Below are 17373 nucleotides of genomic sequence, written 5' to 3' on the forward strand. Positions count from 1 at the left end.
TCGAAAGAAAAGCCCACAACCGGATGGACTTGCTGCCAGACTCTTCCAGTTCTCTAGGGAAGAACTAACACCAAAGATCCTCCAACTATCCCATAAAATAGAAGGGAAGAAATGCTTCTAGATTCATTGTACGATGCTAGTATTACCCTGATGTCAAAGCTGGGTAAGGACATAAGAAGAAAGCTGTCTTTGATTATCCCAAATGTAAAAACTCTCAATGTAGTACTTGCCTAAAGAGGTGAACAACACATTGAAAAGATCATACACCACAATCACGGCTTTATTGATGGAATGTAGATATGGTTCAGCATATACAAACCCATGAACGTGATACAGCACATGAGAAGATGAGTACCTCAGCAAATACAGAAGAACCTTCACAAGGCTTGGAACCCCTTCATGAGAAAATTCTTACAGAAACTATATATTAAAGGATCATATTTCAATATAATAAAGCCTGTATGTGATAAACTTATTGCCAACATTATATTCAGTGGTAGAACCCGGAAGTGTTTCTTCTCTAATGAGAAACAAGAAAGGGATTTCCACTCCTTCTTTTATTATTTAATGTAGTGCTTGAATTCTTTTTTTATTATTAATTTATTCGTTTTTTATTAATTTATTCGTATTACATCTCGATTGTTAGCCCTTCCCCTGTTTCCTCCCATTCTTCCCTCCCTCCTACTTCCCCCCCTTCTCCCCTCCCCTATGTCTGTGATTGAGGGAGACCTCCTCCCCCTATATATGCTCTTAGGATATCGAGTCTCTTCTTGGTAACTTGCTATCCCTCCTCTGAGTGCCGCCAGGCCTCCCCATCCAGGGGACATGGTCAGAAAAGGGGCACCAGAGTTCGTGTGAGAGTCAGATCTCACTCTCCACTCAACGGTGGAGAATATCATGTTCGTCGGCTAGGTCTTGGTAGGGGTTCGAAGTTTACTGCCTATTTCTCCTTGGCTGGTGCCTTAGTTTGAGGAGGACCCCAGGACCCAGATCTGCCTGTCATAAAGTTCTTCTTGTAGGTTTCCAGGACCCAGTGGGTCCTACTATTTCCCCATTCTTCCATGCTACTCTCGCCTAAAGTCTCAATAGGATGTCCTCTCCTCTCACCTACTTTCCTGGTAAGTAAAGTTTTTCATGGTATATATCCCTTGGATTAGTGTTTTGATATAAGTGAGTATATACCGTTTGTCTCTTTTTGCTTCTGGGTGAACTCACTCATTATGATAATTTCTGGATCAAAATGCTTGAATTCTTAGAGCAGTCAGGCAAGAGAAGGAGACAAAAGAGATGCAAATAGAAGGGAATGTTTGCAGTAAGCATATAAATCAGTGCTTCTCAACCTTTAATACAGTTCCTCATGTTGTGGTAACCCCAACCATAAAATTATTTTTTGCTGTTACTTCATAACTGTAATTTTGCATAATGTAAACATCTGTTTGGTCCAGGGGGGTTAGGTGATCCCTATGAAAGGGCCATTTAATCCCAAAGGTGTGGGGATTCACAGGTTGAGAACCTCTGGGAAGGAGATTGTTAGATCTGATACACCCTTTCAGAAAAGTGGTGGACTGACAGAATTCTGCCTAAAAATGGGCAAGCTTGGATGCAGGCAGAGTCGATGGCCTGCCAAGACAAGTTCTCAGTAGTTCCTGCCTCACAAATATGTCTGTCAAATATATTGGGCTAGAAAGCTGAAGATGATGCTCCAGCATTTTAGAGCATTTTGGGTGACTGTTCAGATAGTAAACTGTCATTTTTTTTTTTTTTTACTTTGGAAGCTGCTAACCTGTACTTCCTGTTTACTCAGGTAATTAATTTTATTCCTTCTTTAGACTTTGATGGAGTTGAAGACCAGATAGTTTACTTTTACAATTAAGCTTAGTTGTTTAGGGGTTAAGATGTTTTTATGTCTAGGTAGATGTTTTAAGCTGATAGAGATGAGATATGATAGATATTGATTTACATTCAGAATTTTAGACTCACCAAGATAGAAAAGATGTTTTCTTCAAGGTTGCCAAATACAAATAGCCAAAACATTATAAATGTAACATTAGTATAATTCCTGATTTTTTTGGTTTTTCTTGCTGTATTTAGTTTATTTCGTATATGTGTAATATATATATATATATGAAAAATGGCGGGATACAAAATCAACGTACCAAAATTAATTTGATTTCAGTATACCAATAATGAATATGCTGAGAAAGAATCAAGAAAACATTACTACAATATCTTCAAAACTAAAGAGGAGAAAGACCTCTAAAATGAAATTTTCTAAATATCAAGGAAAGAAATTGCAAGCAAAAGAAAATGGAAAGACCTCTCAAATTCATGGATTAGCAAAATTAATATTGTTAAAGTAATCATATCACCTAAAGTGATGCATAGATTTTGTCTCATCCATACCAACATTCTAATATCATCCTTCACAGGATAGTAAAAGAATTCTGAAATTCATACAGAAGCACAAAATACCTTGAATAGCCAAAAACAGTTATGGTGTGTACACACACACACACACACACACACACACACACACACACAGACTATGAAATCCAAAACATCCTTACAAACTTATTCTTTTAAAACTTAAAAAATTGAGATTTTCATACATGAATATACTATATTATTTCTACTGCTTCTTCTTCTGACTCCCTCTCTGTCTGACTCTTTCTGTGCTCCCCCATTCCTCTCAAGATCATGAACTCTTTTTAAATAATTTTGTTATTGTCATACCAAATACATGTACACACACACACACACACACACACACACACACACTTACTTAGAGCTGACTACTTAGGAATAAATAGCCTATAAAGGGTTCTTCTTCCTCTTTCACCATCTGTGCTTGCTGTAGCTCTTCATCTAGGGGTGAGGTCTTGTGAAGTTTTTCCCCATCCATGTTGTCATGTTGACTGGTGTGGTCATTGTTTAGGTCTTGTGCAGGTAGCCTTATTGTTAGGATTTAATGTCATGCCTAGAAGGTACTATCTTGAAGCAGATGACCCAAGTCTTCTGTTTTTTACAATTAAAAAAATACTTTTAAAAAAGAGAGCGCACATGCGTGCATGTGTGTGTACGTGGGTGGGGGTGGGGATGGGGGAGCAGTTGTGAATGTGAATGTAGTGCCCATGGAGGCCAGAAAGAGTTTTGGATCTCTGGGAACTGGAGATATGTGTATTAGTTAGGGCTTTTATTACTGTGATAACCATAACCAAAATTAATTTGAGGAAAAAAAGGGTTTATTTCATCTTACAGCTTCTAGTCCATCATCCAGGAAATCACAGCAGGAACCTGGAGGCAGGAACTGATGCAGAGGCCATGGGAGAGTACTGGCTTGTTCCCCCTGGCTTGCTTAGTTTGCTTTCTCATATATCCCAGGACCACATGCCCAGGGACAGTACCACCCATAGTGGACTGGCCCTTGACACATGAATCATCAATCATGAAAATGGCTCACAGGCTTTCCTACAGGTCAGCATTATGGAGACATTTTCTCATTTGTGATTTCCTCTTCTCAGATGACCCTAGCTTGTGTCAGGTTGACAAGGTAAGGTTGCAAGTCTCCTGATGTGCATGTGCTAGGATCCAGATGTGAGTCCTCTGTAAGAGCAGTATCTGCTCTGAACTGCCAAGCTATCTTTTTAGTCACTAGCTCATCAGTCTTTCCAGTCCCCCTTTCCTGATGTCCCTAGGCATAAGTATGGGGGTTGTACTGTAGATGTATTAGTTGGGGCTGGATACCCCATGTCATTTACTCTTTGCATTTCGACCTCTTGTGTATCTCAGTATTAGCCTCTTTCTCTTGCAAAAAAGAAGCTTTTATGATGAGTAGTGAGAGCTACATTTACCTATGAGTGTAAGCATATGTACTTAGAATACAGTTGGAAGCTAAATTGATTTAGGGAAATGGCAGTAGTAAGTTTTTTTCCAGGGTCAATGATCTCTCTCTGAGTCATGACTTCTTGGCTGTGTTTACAGGACCAGGCATGAGTTTCCTCTTGGCTTGCTTAAGTCCAGTTAGACAGTTGTTAGCTACTCCCAAGATATTAGTGCACTGTTGGGCCATCTGTTGTATTTCTGGATGGCTATTGTGGTCTACCAGCTTTACACTGCATAGGGACATTCATCACTTATTGCACTGGCAGCTTCACAGCACCTTCTGAGGCCAGGAGAACTAGATCTCATGGAGGAGGCTTTCAGGTCAGGGCAAATGTGATCCCTCTAATGCTTGTGTCTAGAGTTTGTGGGTCTTCAACAGTAGTGTCTTTCTTTCAAGTCTGGGAAACAACCAAGGAAAATTAGCCATCTTATTCTTGAGAAAGGCACTATAAATATACATCTGATACATATTATTTGGATTCTAAAAAATTTATCAATATTTATTTATTCAACAAATAGGTATTGAGTACTTACTGTGTGATTGGTGCCCTCACAAGTGTTGTGTTTATAGCAATGAGCAAATAAGGAAAATTCCCCGCCTTCATAGGGCTTGTATTCCGTTGGGGAGGCTATGATGCCATTGACTAAGATAGTCTTTGTGGCATGCTCAGTAAGTGATAAGCACTAAAGAAGTAGAAAAGTATGAAGGGTGTGAGTTTGGGGGATGAGAGTTGAGATTCTTCATAAATGGCTCAAGAAAGTAACAGGAGTAACAACTACAGGAAGGGATGGGCTCCTTATAGAGGTCTTGTGGAGCATTTGGTGCATACCGGCTGTGTTAAGGAATAGCAAAGAGGCTGAGAGGGAGAGTTACTGGGTGAGCGTGAAGGTATGAGTGGGTGGAGTGAAGGTAATGTATCATGCAGGGTCCCTGAATCATTATTTGGAGTTGGCATTTGTCTCTAATTGGGAGTAGAGAGAAAACGGACACAGAGACTCCCAAGTCTCTTGTCTGTGTCCAGGAGAACTAATGGAAAGTACGTAAGATTGGCATCACTGGCCGGGTGGTGGTGGTGCACACCTTTAATACCAGCACTCGGGAGGCAGAGGCAGGCTGTGAGTTCGAGCCTAGCCTGGTCTACAAAGTGAGTCCAGGACAGCCAAGGCTACACAGAGAAAAGTTGTCTTGAAAAACAAAACAAAACAAGCAAAAAAAAAAAAAATTGGCATCAGTGAACATAGAACTGACATGGCTACCTGGTGGATGGGTGAGAGGTGTGTAAAGAGGGTAAGGAATGGAGAACAGCTGAGTTTGAAGCCTGAACTAGTAGGAGAATGGAAGTAGTTTTTTATGTTTCTAATAAATAGATGAAAGGTTTTTGTGATGACTCACCTTATATCATGCATGTATTCTAGCGTGTCCATAAATACGTCTTTAAGATGATAATGTTCATACTTGTATTTTATAGTGAAAGAGGTTTGTTGCCAAATTGTCTCTAGAACTCCCTGTGGAAATATCAATTGCTTCTCTTGGCTTCAAGAATTTCCTGAATAGTGTATTACACTCCATCCCAAATATGCCATTAAGGGATTTGAAAGTTTGTTAAAACATGTGTGGCAACTGAGAACTGTCACTTAAGCCCAGTCCAACTAGCCAAGAAAGGAAGAGCAGCTCCTAGCTGGACTTGTTGACATGCATTAGAGCCAAGCAGAGGCTCCGGTGCAGTGCAGTGTGAAAGGCTTGTCTCCTGGGCACAGAGCCTTCAGCTGACACCGTCCCAGTGGTCCTGGTTACTGCACATGTGTGGACAGAAGTGTGTGAGTCCTTTAGAGAAGCTCTCTTAAGCTGAGTTGATAGCAACCCTGTGCTCAAGGGGAATGTTATAGTGTCCTCTTCTTGCTCTTCCACCTCTTCCTCTTCTCCTCTTCTCCCCCCACCCCGGAACCGAATATTTCATGAAATAGGCTTGCTCTTTTTATAAAATTTAAAACAACAGTTTTCATAAGATGGACTTTGTGTCCACAGAATGTCTCCCCCCCCCCCCCCGTATCAATAAACAGAGAGCTATGAAATGTTTTTGTGTGGAGTTTGGGTAAGTCGGCATAGTGGAAATGTTACTTAGGATTCCATATGAATTTTTTGGTTACAGGGAATTTTTCTGTTTGTTCCTCAGTCTTGAAATACAGCATATTAATTTTAAAAGGAAGGGAAGAAAAACCTAACATACATCAGTTTTGAAGTGACCAGTTCCTCCTCTTAATTCTGGTGAGTTTCACTTACTATTTGTAGTTGATCTAATTTACTTTCTCAGTGGAGGTAATTCCTCCCATTTTTGAGGGCTAGAAAGGTACACTACAACTATGAAAATGACCAAGGAGTGTCCCTGTAAGCTGCCACCAGATGTAGGCTTTCTCCTCTTTATCTGGGCTTTTGTTTTTGTTTTTGTTTTTGTTTTTTTTTTGTGCTAAGATTTGCTTTCAAATTGGAAGTCAGTGAATTTTCTACTTACATTTGAGACTACATTGGAAACTGAAGTTGTAATTTAAATATGAAGGCCTAGATTTCTTTTAAAAATTATTTTAATGTCTTCTAATTTCACACTCTCATATATATATATATATGTGTGTGTGTGTGTGTGTGTGTGTGTGTGTATGTGTGTGTGTGTTTTCATTTTGGTAAAGTACCTATTGACTGTTTTCCTGATGTGTCATGTCATGAGGACATTTCAGGATGGTATAGCATCAGGTGAACATGCATTTTAATTTTGTGACTCTTACTATATGGTAGCTCTTTCATTCCTTCTATTTTTTGATAAGTTTTAAAACAGCAAATTCAAATCTTATTCTACTGAGGAAAAAGAGAGACAAAGATTTCCTGAGCATGCTTTATAAGCAACCATTGTGGGAAGTTCTGTGAACCACAATAATGAATATGACTTGGTTTGCTATCTTGTGGAAGAGTGAAATGTGCAGATATCTGGGATGTAGCCTGATGGAGGAAGCTTGCAGTGAGGGAATAACAGATGAGCAGTGGCCAGAGGAAGGCCAAAGAACACTTCTCAGAGAGGGAGGTCAGCAGAGGAGTATTTGGCAGAGAACTGGGTTTTGAATTTTGATTATTTGCACATAAAAAAGGTGAAGAAATGGTTCACACAGTGGGTATGAGTTACAGTATCTAGGTGCATGAAGTTTATTCTAAATCTGTTTGTCTTTAATCCAGAAAGGGGAGATATCTCTAAGGAGTCTGGCACCAAAAATGCTGGCCAGATTTAGAACTTAACCCTAAGTTCATGTCACAGCCCTTGACACTTAGTAGTTGTGGGGCTAACATATCTGGACCCTTTCCTCTTCCATGAGATGGTATGACCATGATTGCTGTCCCCTCTTCCACAGAACCATTGTGTAGATCAGATCAGCTAATGTGTGTAAAGCACAGGGAAGGTTTGTCAGCGTGGGAGTTCACTATCTATATCTATATCTATCTATCTATCTATCTATCTATCTATCTATCTATCTATCTACTCTCCCTCCTTCTCTTATTGGATCCTTTATTTGAGTTCTGCCACAGTGCTGTTTTTTTTTTTTTTCAGCTGACACTTAGTCTGGGGCACTGCTGCCAACTGTCAGACTGAGGTGGATGATTGCAAGTGTGGATCCCAGTGCTCCAGCCTCTGAACCTCCATTTCCAACTGCTCTTGGGTGCTCCTTCACATCTTGGACTGTGCAGGCCTTAAGACAAAACCGAACTGTTTGTAGAGTTCATGTTTTGCTACCTGAATTCAGTGTCTGGCAGTTGAGTTTGACCCTTCCTTCCGCTTCTTGCTCCAGATTTTCTTGGGAATTTAAGTTCCTATTGAATTTAATACAATTATGAAAAGATTCACTTACTCCAGACTTTCTAGATGCAGGCACCGCAGAGCTATCTCAGTTCTCACAGCTTTATGACAAGTTAAGTTTTGTCCCCTCTTTAAAGATGGCTGACTGAGACTTAAGGAGTGGGATTTTCAGAGTTAGCTCTCCTAGGAAGTAGCAGAGCTTTAGCTGTCTCTGGAGCATGTGCAGCTCATCCCTGCTTTACAGACCTGAAAGCAAAAGACCCCAGGGCTCTTCACACTGGTGTCTCTATTCTTCCTCACTCTCACTGTGCATTTCACCATTACTCTCAATTCCTAAAGGACAATCTAGCTCATTTCTTTTGCAAGTGTGTTCTGTCTCAGCTTGGACTTCTTTCTTTCTTTCGTATATTTACCCCAAGGCAGGTGAGGTAGTGCAGTGGACTAAACTAGGGGGTCAGGTGGAAATGCTTTTTATCCCACGATACTAATCCAAGAAATGGCTGGACCACCTTTCATTCCTACCCACAGTGTATTGCTGTGCATTATGTGAACACTGCTATTTTCAGGTTTTTTGTTTTTGTTTTTGCAAACTATAGTTCCATAGAGATACATGCACATGCTTGTGTTTCTTCTCTGATGTCTAATGAGGCTGGGTACCCTTTCATATTTACTGACTTGTGGGCATTTCTGTTGTCAAGTACCCTAAGTGGTTCCCTGCTGTTCTGGTAGGTTTTCTGCCTTTCATGGATATGCAGGAGGTCTTTATATGTTCTACATGTGAGCATTTCTATGCTCATTTTCTAAATTTTCTTTTATGATATCTGAGGACTAAAGAAAAATTTAATATCTTTTTGTGTCTGTGGTATATGTATATTTGTATTTGTAAATTTGTGCATCCATCTGCATATGTGTGAGTAAGTAGCATGCCTATGTACATACATGTGGAGTTTAATGTTGGGTGTGTTCTTTGATAGATGTTAATCTTATTTTTGCATAGTATTGTGTATTTGTGCACATATGTGTGGCACACGTGTAACGACATGGTGCTGCCTTTAAAATGTTATTCTCTCTCCTGCTTCCTTTGTCAGATGCGATTCACATTCAGTTTGTGGAAATATTTTGTAAATGGTGATGTGCACATAGTCTTATAAGGAGTGGAGAAGAGCTTGTGGTCCTTTTCCTTTGTAGCATTTGGTGGGTCCAGATATTGCCAGCTGGGCCTTTCTACTTTAAAACTCTTTCCCAACCAGCTAATGACTTACTGGTTTCAGAAATCATCAATGTTCGTTTCCCACATCCAAGTGAAACCAGGAAGACAGTGATTCTTTTATTTCTTCTGATTTTAACTCTAACAGTTCTTCAGTGAAGAACCTGACCTCACCAACTGTTTGATTACTCTGATTTGTAGGTTGTATAGGAAAGCTAGGTCAAATGCTTACAGTTCAGCAAGGATCACAAGAGAGCGCTTTCATGATCATTCCTGAGTCCCCTAGATAAGACACTCATATCCTTTAATAGTTTCCTTGTTGTTCTGGTAAGAGGACGTGTTCAAGGCTTGTCTCATCTGTGTCCTAGGCCAGACCTAAATTAGCTGTGTCTCCAAGGAGTCCTGCATCTTGACTCTAAACGCCTGTAATATGGAAGGATTCAAAAGTGCGCAGTTCTTAGGTCTTGAGAGCTCATGATTATGTGTCTCCCACCATGCCCTTTGTTCTATTCTTTCTTTTTAAATTGATGTTATGTATGCATGTATATGTGTGTAAGTATGGGCTTACTTACACCAAAATATGCATGTAGAGGTGAGAGGACAGCTTTTGGGATGCAGTTCTATCCTTCCACAGTGCGACCTAAGACTTAACCTCTGACTCATCGCACTGCTCCTTGATTGATTCAAATGGGTCTTAGATTAACAAACTAGAATGAAAAAAAAAAAACCCTTTACAATACATACTTATATTTCAGTTGCCCAATTTTAAGTGACTTGATTTATTCATGAAATCCCATTATAGCATATTTTTTGCTTCTGTAGTTCAAAAGTGAACATAATACCTAAAATAGTAAAATATTCTCCCCCCTTCTCTCTGTGTGGTGTGATATATGTACTTGTTGGTCTGATGTGTACTGATGTATATGGTGGGGGTTTGAGGTGGATGTCAGATGTTTTCTATGGTTACTCTTCATTCTCTCTGAGCACAAATCTCATTGATTTAGCTAGACTGGGTGGCTAGTATGTTTCAGGGATCTACTTGTTGTCTTTCTCCCCTTTTCCCACTGTCAGTTTTAGTGTTACAAGTATATGCCACCATATCTAGCTTTTTATGAGTTTTGAATATACATGCAGGCACTTAACTGAATGAACTTTTTCCCCAACCTGAAATATTCATTCTTGAGTACAGTGATCTAAAACATTGTTTAACTGGGTTAATTTTTAAATGTGCTATATAGCAGGATTGGGCTAAAGCGGTAGAGTGCTTGCCTAGTATGTGTCTAGTGTTGATTCCCAGACTGTAAGTAAAATGAAAAAATAATACCATTTAGCTAATTTTATTATATTTTTGTTATTGCTTTCCACTAATATCTTACCATTAGCAATTTCATGGCCTATGTACACATGAGCCAAAGCACAATTCTTTTAAAAAAGTTTTTTGGTCATATTCTTTGCCTCCCTGAACTGTTCCTGTAGCCTACCCCTTCCCAACTTTCTGTACTTTATGTTCTTTCTCTCTTAAAAGCACACATACACAACCCCCCCAAAATCCCATAAAGCCAAATCAAACCAAAACAAACCCCCCCACCCAACAAACACGTAGTCCAATTTGTGTTGGCTAAGTACTTCTGAGCGTGAGACCTGCACTGGGGTGTGGTTGATACCCATACCCATTGTCACTCCATTGAATAAAACATAGTTCCCCTTCCAGAAACTGTAAGTTGTAAATGGGTTCCTGGCCAGGTGTGCCCACTTGCCCCTCTCCTTGCTGAGAACTTGTCTGGCTTGTCTGCAGGTCTTGTGTATGCTGTCACAGTCCCTGAGTTCTTATGTGCACCAGCCTTGTTGTGTCTGTAAAGTGCCATTTCCTTGAAGTGGTCTATCATCTCTAGCTCTTAGAATCTTTTCAACTCCTCTTCTGCATAGATCCCTGAGCCTTATCCCATTTAGATTGGGTTGGGCTCTCCAGAGTCTTTTACTGTCTATACATTATACAGTTGTGGGTTTCTCTGTTAATCACCATCCATTGCAAGAAGAAGCTTCCCTGATACGGGTTGAGTGATACACTGATCTCTGAGTATGGCCATATGTCAATAGAAGTCATCTTATTGTTATACTCATTTAGCAGAATAATGTAGTAGATTTTCCCCTAGGGCTCATGACCTATCCAGATTCTTGGCCTTACTTACAGGGCTGTGGGTTCTGTCTCATGGAGTGGGCTTTAAATCCAATGAAAAGGTGATTGGTTACTCCCACCACATTTGTGCCACTATTGTACCAGTAAAATACAGTTCTTAATAAGTAGTTGGGCAGAACCATGCTGGTTTTAGAATCTTTATATATGCTTCCATTCAGATAAAGATGGCTCAGAGGTTAAGAGCACTGGCTGCTCTTCCTTCCAAAGGCCCTGAGTTCAATTCCCAGCAACCACATGGTGGCTCACAACCATCTTTAATGAGATCTGGTGCCCTCTTCTGGCATACAGGCACACATGGGGGCAGAGTACTGTATAAATAATAAATAAGTAAATCTTAAAAAAAAAAAAGATGTGAGACAGGTCAGTCTTCGTATTGTGTAAAGTCAGAATTCTGGTTCCCTGTGTAATATTTTCTCAGTTGTCTCTGAGATCCAACTCGTTTGTGAAACCAGTAGTGTCGGAAATAAACACATAGAAGAATCTAAAGCTCGGTACAGTGGCATGTGCCTAAGGGTCCCTATTTCCTTGTCAAAACAAGTAAGCAAATAATCCCCCAAACCCTCTCCAAATACACCTCCTTCTGCCCCCCCCCATAACCCCAAACAAATTAGACAGGAAGAGGAACAAGGGAGGAAGGGAGAGGGTGATTGAGACCATATTTTAGTGTGACCTGCTAGTCAGTCTACCATGTTACTCATTTTGTTTTTCTCCAGTGGTGATTCCTTTGTGATAAGACAATAGAGCAGTGTCTGGTTGTAGTCACCCTGCCTGAGACTTAGGCCGTACATGTGCTCCATCTGCTTGTATGGGTTGCTCTGACAAACTTACTATTGTACTCGTTTAGGGATGATTGTGGATAGATTAGATGTTACCAAATATTATTGAATTTCTAGGTTTACTTAAATCAGTTGAATATCTCTGCTGATTTGAGTGATGTCAAAGTCTTTTTCTTTTATAACTTACTCTCCCCCTCCACTCTTTCTTTCTCACCTTCTCCTCTCCCTCCCTCTTCCCTGCTCTTTTCTTCTTCCACCCCCTCTTCCTCATTCTATCCATCTTTCTCTCCCCTAGTTCTCTCCTGGCCTCCCCTCTTTCCTGTGTCTTCTCTCACTTCCTCTCTTCCTTCCCCTAAATCAGTGCTTCTCAACTTTCCTAATGTTGCAACCCTTTAACACAGTTCCTCATGTTGTGGTGACCCCCAGCCATAAAATTGTAACTGTAATTTTGCTACTGTTATTAATTGTAATGTAAATAGTTTTTGGAGATAGAGGTTTTCCAGAAGGGTTGCAACTTAAAGATTGAGAATTGATGCTCTAGATTCTTATAAAGCCCAGACCATCCTAAAATTCCTAATTCTTCTGCCTCAGCCCTTTAAGTACTGGGATTACAGGTATATGCCACATTTATGTGTGAACATACAGGACTTATTTATGTTATGAGTGAAGAGCTTTTTTTTTTAATTGAGTGTCTACGTAGTGCAATTTCACTTACTTGTGTTCTTACAGAAAAGAACCTGAGGGGAATTTTTTTTTTAAGGTTTCTGTCCTTTTTTGAAGACAGTACAGGCTGGTTTAAAATTCATTTTCTAGTGGCCTCAAATTCAATCCCCATGCCTCAGTCTCCTGAATTCTGGGTGTATAGGTGTGATCTGCTACTCCAGGTTTACATGTATTTTTTTCTCAGAAAAACTAACCATTGTATACAAGTTTTTCTGTTGCTATAATTTCATAAAGCCAGTTGTTTTTCAAAATTTTAGAGATAGTCCTTAGATTTGTTACTATGACTGAATTTCTTTGTAATATTTCACTCTGGTTTCCGAAGTGAACATTATAGCATTAATCATCTGGGGATAGTTACAGCAATTGAAAACCACAGCATTGGGATATTATGGGAAGAATTTATTAACTTTTCTGCCCTGTGTAAGATGAATTTTTCATTAAGCATGATCTTCATGATTTACTTAGACTACTAATTTGGTTTTTTGAAAGTAGATGCATATTTTGAAATCTCCCTGCTAAACTCTTCACAGATATAAGCACTAGGAGCACTTGCTCAGCGCTGTGTTCAGGCCTCTCTTCACCTGCTGCTTCTGGTGAAGCATCGATAAAGCATCACCTTCAGGCCTCTCTTCACCTGCTGCTTCTGTTGAAGCATCGATAAAGCATCACCTTCAGGCCTCTCTTCACCTGCTGCTTCTGGTGAAGCATCTTTAAAGCATCACCGTTGCTAGCAACTCCAGCCCAGTCTCATACTTCTGGCATCTTAACCAATCCTTTCATTTCCCCATAGTTCTGATTGCACATATCCCTGATAAACTGTCATGTTTCCTGCTCTATTCTTGGCTCCTAAAATAGTGTATGGCTCTGTAAAATACTCCAGAATGCATTTTTAAATGAACATAAATGTGTTATTATTCTGTTACCCCCCTAAAGATAAAGCACTTTGAGATAGTGCTCACCAAGGGTGGATTTTCCATCATTTGTTTAAAAGAGTGAAAGGCACAAACCACAAATAGTGACTGAGTTTGTTTTTTGTATTTATATACACACATATATGGTCACTTTAGTCTTTATTATATGTTTAACTTGTATAAGGCTTTTTTTCACCCATCAGTAGAGTCCTAAGAAGGACGCCGTTTTGTAGTAATATCTGGAACCCACAAATTCTACTACTACCTTTTACTGATATTGATGGGCCAATTAACATATCAAGGCACAGGTTTTCTTCAGCAGCTCTCATTCATTCATTTAATTTATTTATACCATACTCATAAACAGAAAAGAATATTGTCATGTTGTCTGCCTTGTATCAAACTTCTTAACTGATTATTGATCGAATTTTTTTTATATTTGCTTCTTTCTTATTGTTGATGTGATTTATATAATTTGATATGTTTTGTATCTTGATTTGAGACCCAAAATGAAGAATTAAGGCTTTATATTGTTTAAAAATATTTAATTAATTTGTGTGTGTGTGTGTGTGTGCATGTCTGTGTGAATACTTGCCTCATGTGCATAGGTGCCTCTAGAGGTTAAAAAGGGCATCAGATGCCCCAGAATTACAAGCTGGAGCTTCTATGCTTTCCTAAGATGCTGATTGCTTCTGTGTGATAGAATTTCATAAAGCAGCATGGGACTTTGTAGCCTCATGTGGGTGCTGGGAGACAAACTCTGGTCCTCTGTGCGAGCAGCACATGCTGTATACTGCCGAGCTTTCTCTCCAGTCCCAAGGCTTCATATGTTTAGGAGAAGAATTTATAATCTCTTACATCTTACTTTGTCTTTTCCACAACATCTGTGTTCTTGGGTAGCACTTAGCCTTATCCTAGCTCCTCCTCCATTCCTGTGAGTTCTGGGTTTGGTCTTTGGATTGTATCCCAGAGTTCTTGAGTGTCATGGCCATATTTGTTTTTTTCTTTATTGATGTTTGAATGTAGAATGTCATCAGCTTTGTTCTTCATTCCCAGTATTTTTTTTCCTGGTAGGTTGAGTCTGTGGGTGATAATTTTTAGTGTATTTTTATTTGATTCACTGAGTTGTTAATTTCCAACATTTCTATTTTTGTTGTTGTCTGTTTTCAAAATCTCACTTTCTTCACTGACTTTTCTCTTCCATGTTGACTTTTTCATCCATATTGCTAATGATCTCATCCATTTTGCTAATTTTTCCCTCAGGGTTTCTGACTCCCATTTTAGGTCCTGGATTGAGTTTATCTGTGTCATCTTTGAGGTCATTGATTGTTTTCACTAGCAAACATTTGAAGTTGTCCTCTAGTGCTTTACCTATTTCCACATCTTTGGCTTTCAGTGCTTTGAGGAGTTGTGATCTTTTGGAGGACCCATGTTACCTTGCTTTTTCACATTTCTTCTGTTTCTGTGTTGTGATTTGTGCATCTACTGTTCTGAATACATCTTCAAATTTTTTTCAGGGGTATTTTCTACTGGGAAGCCTCCTCTTTAGGGCTCAACTCCCTGAAGCCCTCCAGAGAAGAAAAAATTTGCTTTTGGAGGATGCTTCTGTCCTTCCTCCCATCTACCCCACCTTTTTTGTTTGGCTTGGCTAGTTGGTTTTGGTGCATTGCACATGTTTTTTTCTGTACTTTTTATTGCCTATCACTATGATATTTCCTTTCTGAAGCTCCTTCTGTCCTCTCTTTGGAACAGAGTCTGTCTTTCCTTATTCTGTCTTTTCCTCACTTGGGCTCATGGAAGCAGCATGGAGCCTCCATCTTATCTGGAAGTCACTCTTGGTGGCATCCAATACCTGGATGAATTCTTCTATGCCTTCCTAAGATGCTGATTGCCTCTGTGTGATAGAATTTCATAAAGCAGCATGGGGCTTTCTGGTATCCTAATGTTCAAGGGAGAGGGATGAAAATGTAGATCAGAATCCTGAGAAGATGGCATCTTGAGGACTTGAGTACTAGCCTGCCACTGCTGCCTTACTTGTCTACCTAGGGTGTCCGTGCATCAGGATAATAAAGGTCTATTTTTTTTTCAGTCAAATGTTATTAACATCTAGTGTTGCCAGTTGCCTGCAGTGTTTTAGAAGAATATTTTTTCTCCTTTCTTCAGGCAATTAAACCAGAGAGCAATGACAAAGAAACAGAAGCTACTTATGAAACTGATGTCCCTGAGTGCTGTGGACACCACCTCCTGCAGCAGTCCCCAAAAGGCTGTAATAGTCCTGATGTCATTATAGAGGCTCAATTTGATGACAGCGACTCAGAAGATAGACATGGCAACACCAGTGAACTGGTTGATGGTGTTAAGCAATTGTCAGTCCATACTCCTGAGAAAGGTGAGTCTTAGGCAACTGTTTGACATTTTGTTATAGCAGGTGATTATTTGGAGCCTCTCTTTGCAACAGAGTAAGAGACTCACAGAATGATCAGGATAGTCCCAAATTCTGTGGAGGCTTTTAGGAAGGGGATGTCTGGTAGACTGCTTATAAGAGAAGGGAAGGAAGGAACTGCCGTCCAGCACTTTGTGTGGTAGTGGTTGCCACTACCCTGTTGATCAAAGCTACTATCAAAGGTTGTGATAGGTTTGAGTTACTGTTGGTAGGTGCTACAGGGTGTCCCGGTTCACCCTGTGGTTGATAAGAGCAGAATTATCCTCGCTTTCTATTTCTTTCTTTCCTCCATGCCTTCATCCCTCTTTACCTAAGGCTTATACATGCTCCCTAAGTGTTCTACTGTTGAGTTATATCTCTAGCCAGAATTAAGTATTAAAATCCTTTTTTTCTCCCCCCCCCCCTTTTTTTTTTTCTGAGATAGAGATTTTCTGCGTTGCTTTGGCTGTCCTGGAGTTGCTTTGTAGATCAGGCTGGCCTCAAACTCACAGAGATTTGCTTGCCTTTGCCTCCCTGAGTGCTGGGGTTTCAGGTGTGTACCATGCCTGGCTTAAAATCCTTTTGTAAAATATTTTACACTCAGTTTTTCTTTAGTTCAGTATATAATTTAAAAAATTATTTGTCATTTGTGGTAGGCATAGATCACTTTGAATTTTGAAAGTATTTTATCCTCGGGAAGTATTTTGATTCCAAATGTTTTTAAAAAAAAAGTCAGTCGTATTTTTTATGAATTGCACATAAGCCTTGGGTTTGGTGATTATAGAAGTGTCAAATTGCAAACACATGGATCAAGAGCTGTACCCAAAGGCTTTACTTGGCCACACTACAGGAAACTTAAGGGCAAGGGATATTAGCAAGTTGAGTATTGCATTATCTAGGTTTCAAAGAGGTTCTAAATAAGGAAGGTATATTTTCAGCTGGACTTGAGTTTTGTATATGCTTGGAAATGGAGATGAGTGAGCAACATGGACCTGGCTAGGCTGATTAGATGATGAGCATTGTTATCAGGACATTTCTGGCCCAATCACCATGCAACACTAGAAGGAATGCCAAAAGATTACCAAAGGAGGATGCTGAGCAGACAACTTATGGTAAGATCTGGCAAACACAGCTCCGTAATCCTGGAGGCTGGGCTGACCCTAGGAAGGATGAAGAAGCATTGCTGTTTTTCTCCATTGCTTATGACCTTAGCCAGAAAGTATGCTCTGAAAGCGTGTGTCCTTTTGTTGGTAAGGATTACTCATTCACAGTGACTTTCTCAGCTTTGAAATTTACTTTGAATGAGCAGGCTAGTGTTTTTGCTGTCACTCTGGCTTACCTTCATTTCTCCTGGTTTTTGGCAGGCCGAGGCAACTTAAGGTTCCTTGTTCAGGGTCAGGCAGTTGGCTCTTTATTTGC

General features: G+C 39.8%; 1 protein-coding gene across 4 annotated transcripts in view; it reads left to right on the forward strand.

The window, feature by feature from the left end:
• The window catches only part of DIS3L2 (DIS3 like 3'-5' exoribonuclease 2), a 317418-nt gene that overhangs the window by 92411 nt on the left and 207634 nt on the right, over nucleotides 1-17373 (forward strand). For all 4 annotated transcript variants that reach the window (XM_084779161.1, XM_084779164.1, XM_084779163.1 and 1 more), the window contains one exon: nucleotides 15696-15921. In XM_084779161.1, the coding sequence (XP_084635287.1) occupies nucleotides 15696-15921 (226 nt within the window). The remainder of the gene's footprint in view (nucleotides 1-15695; nucleotides 15922-17373) is intronic.

The sequence above is a fragment of the Acomys minous genome (assembly GCF_964271855.1).
Source record: "Acomys minous genome assembly, chromosome: 4".
In the NCBI taxonomy this organism is placed as follows: Eukaryota; Metazoa; Chordata; class Mammalia; order Rodentia; family Muridae; genus Acomys; species Acomys minous.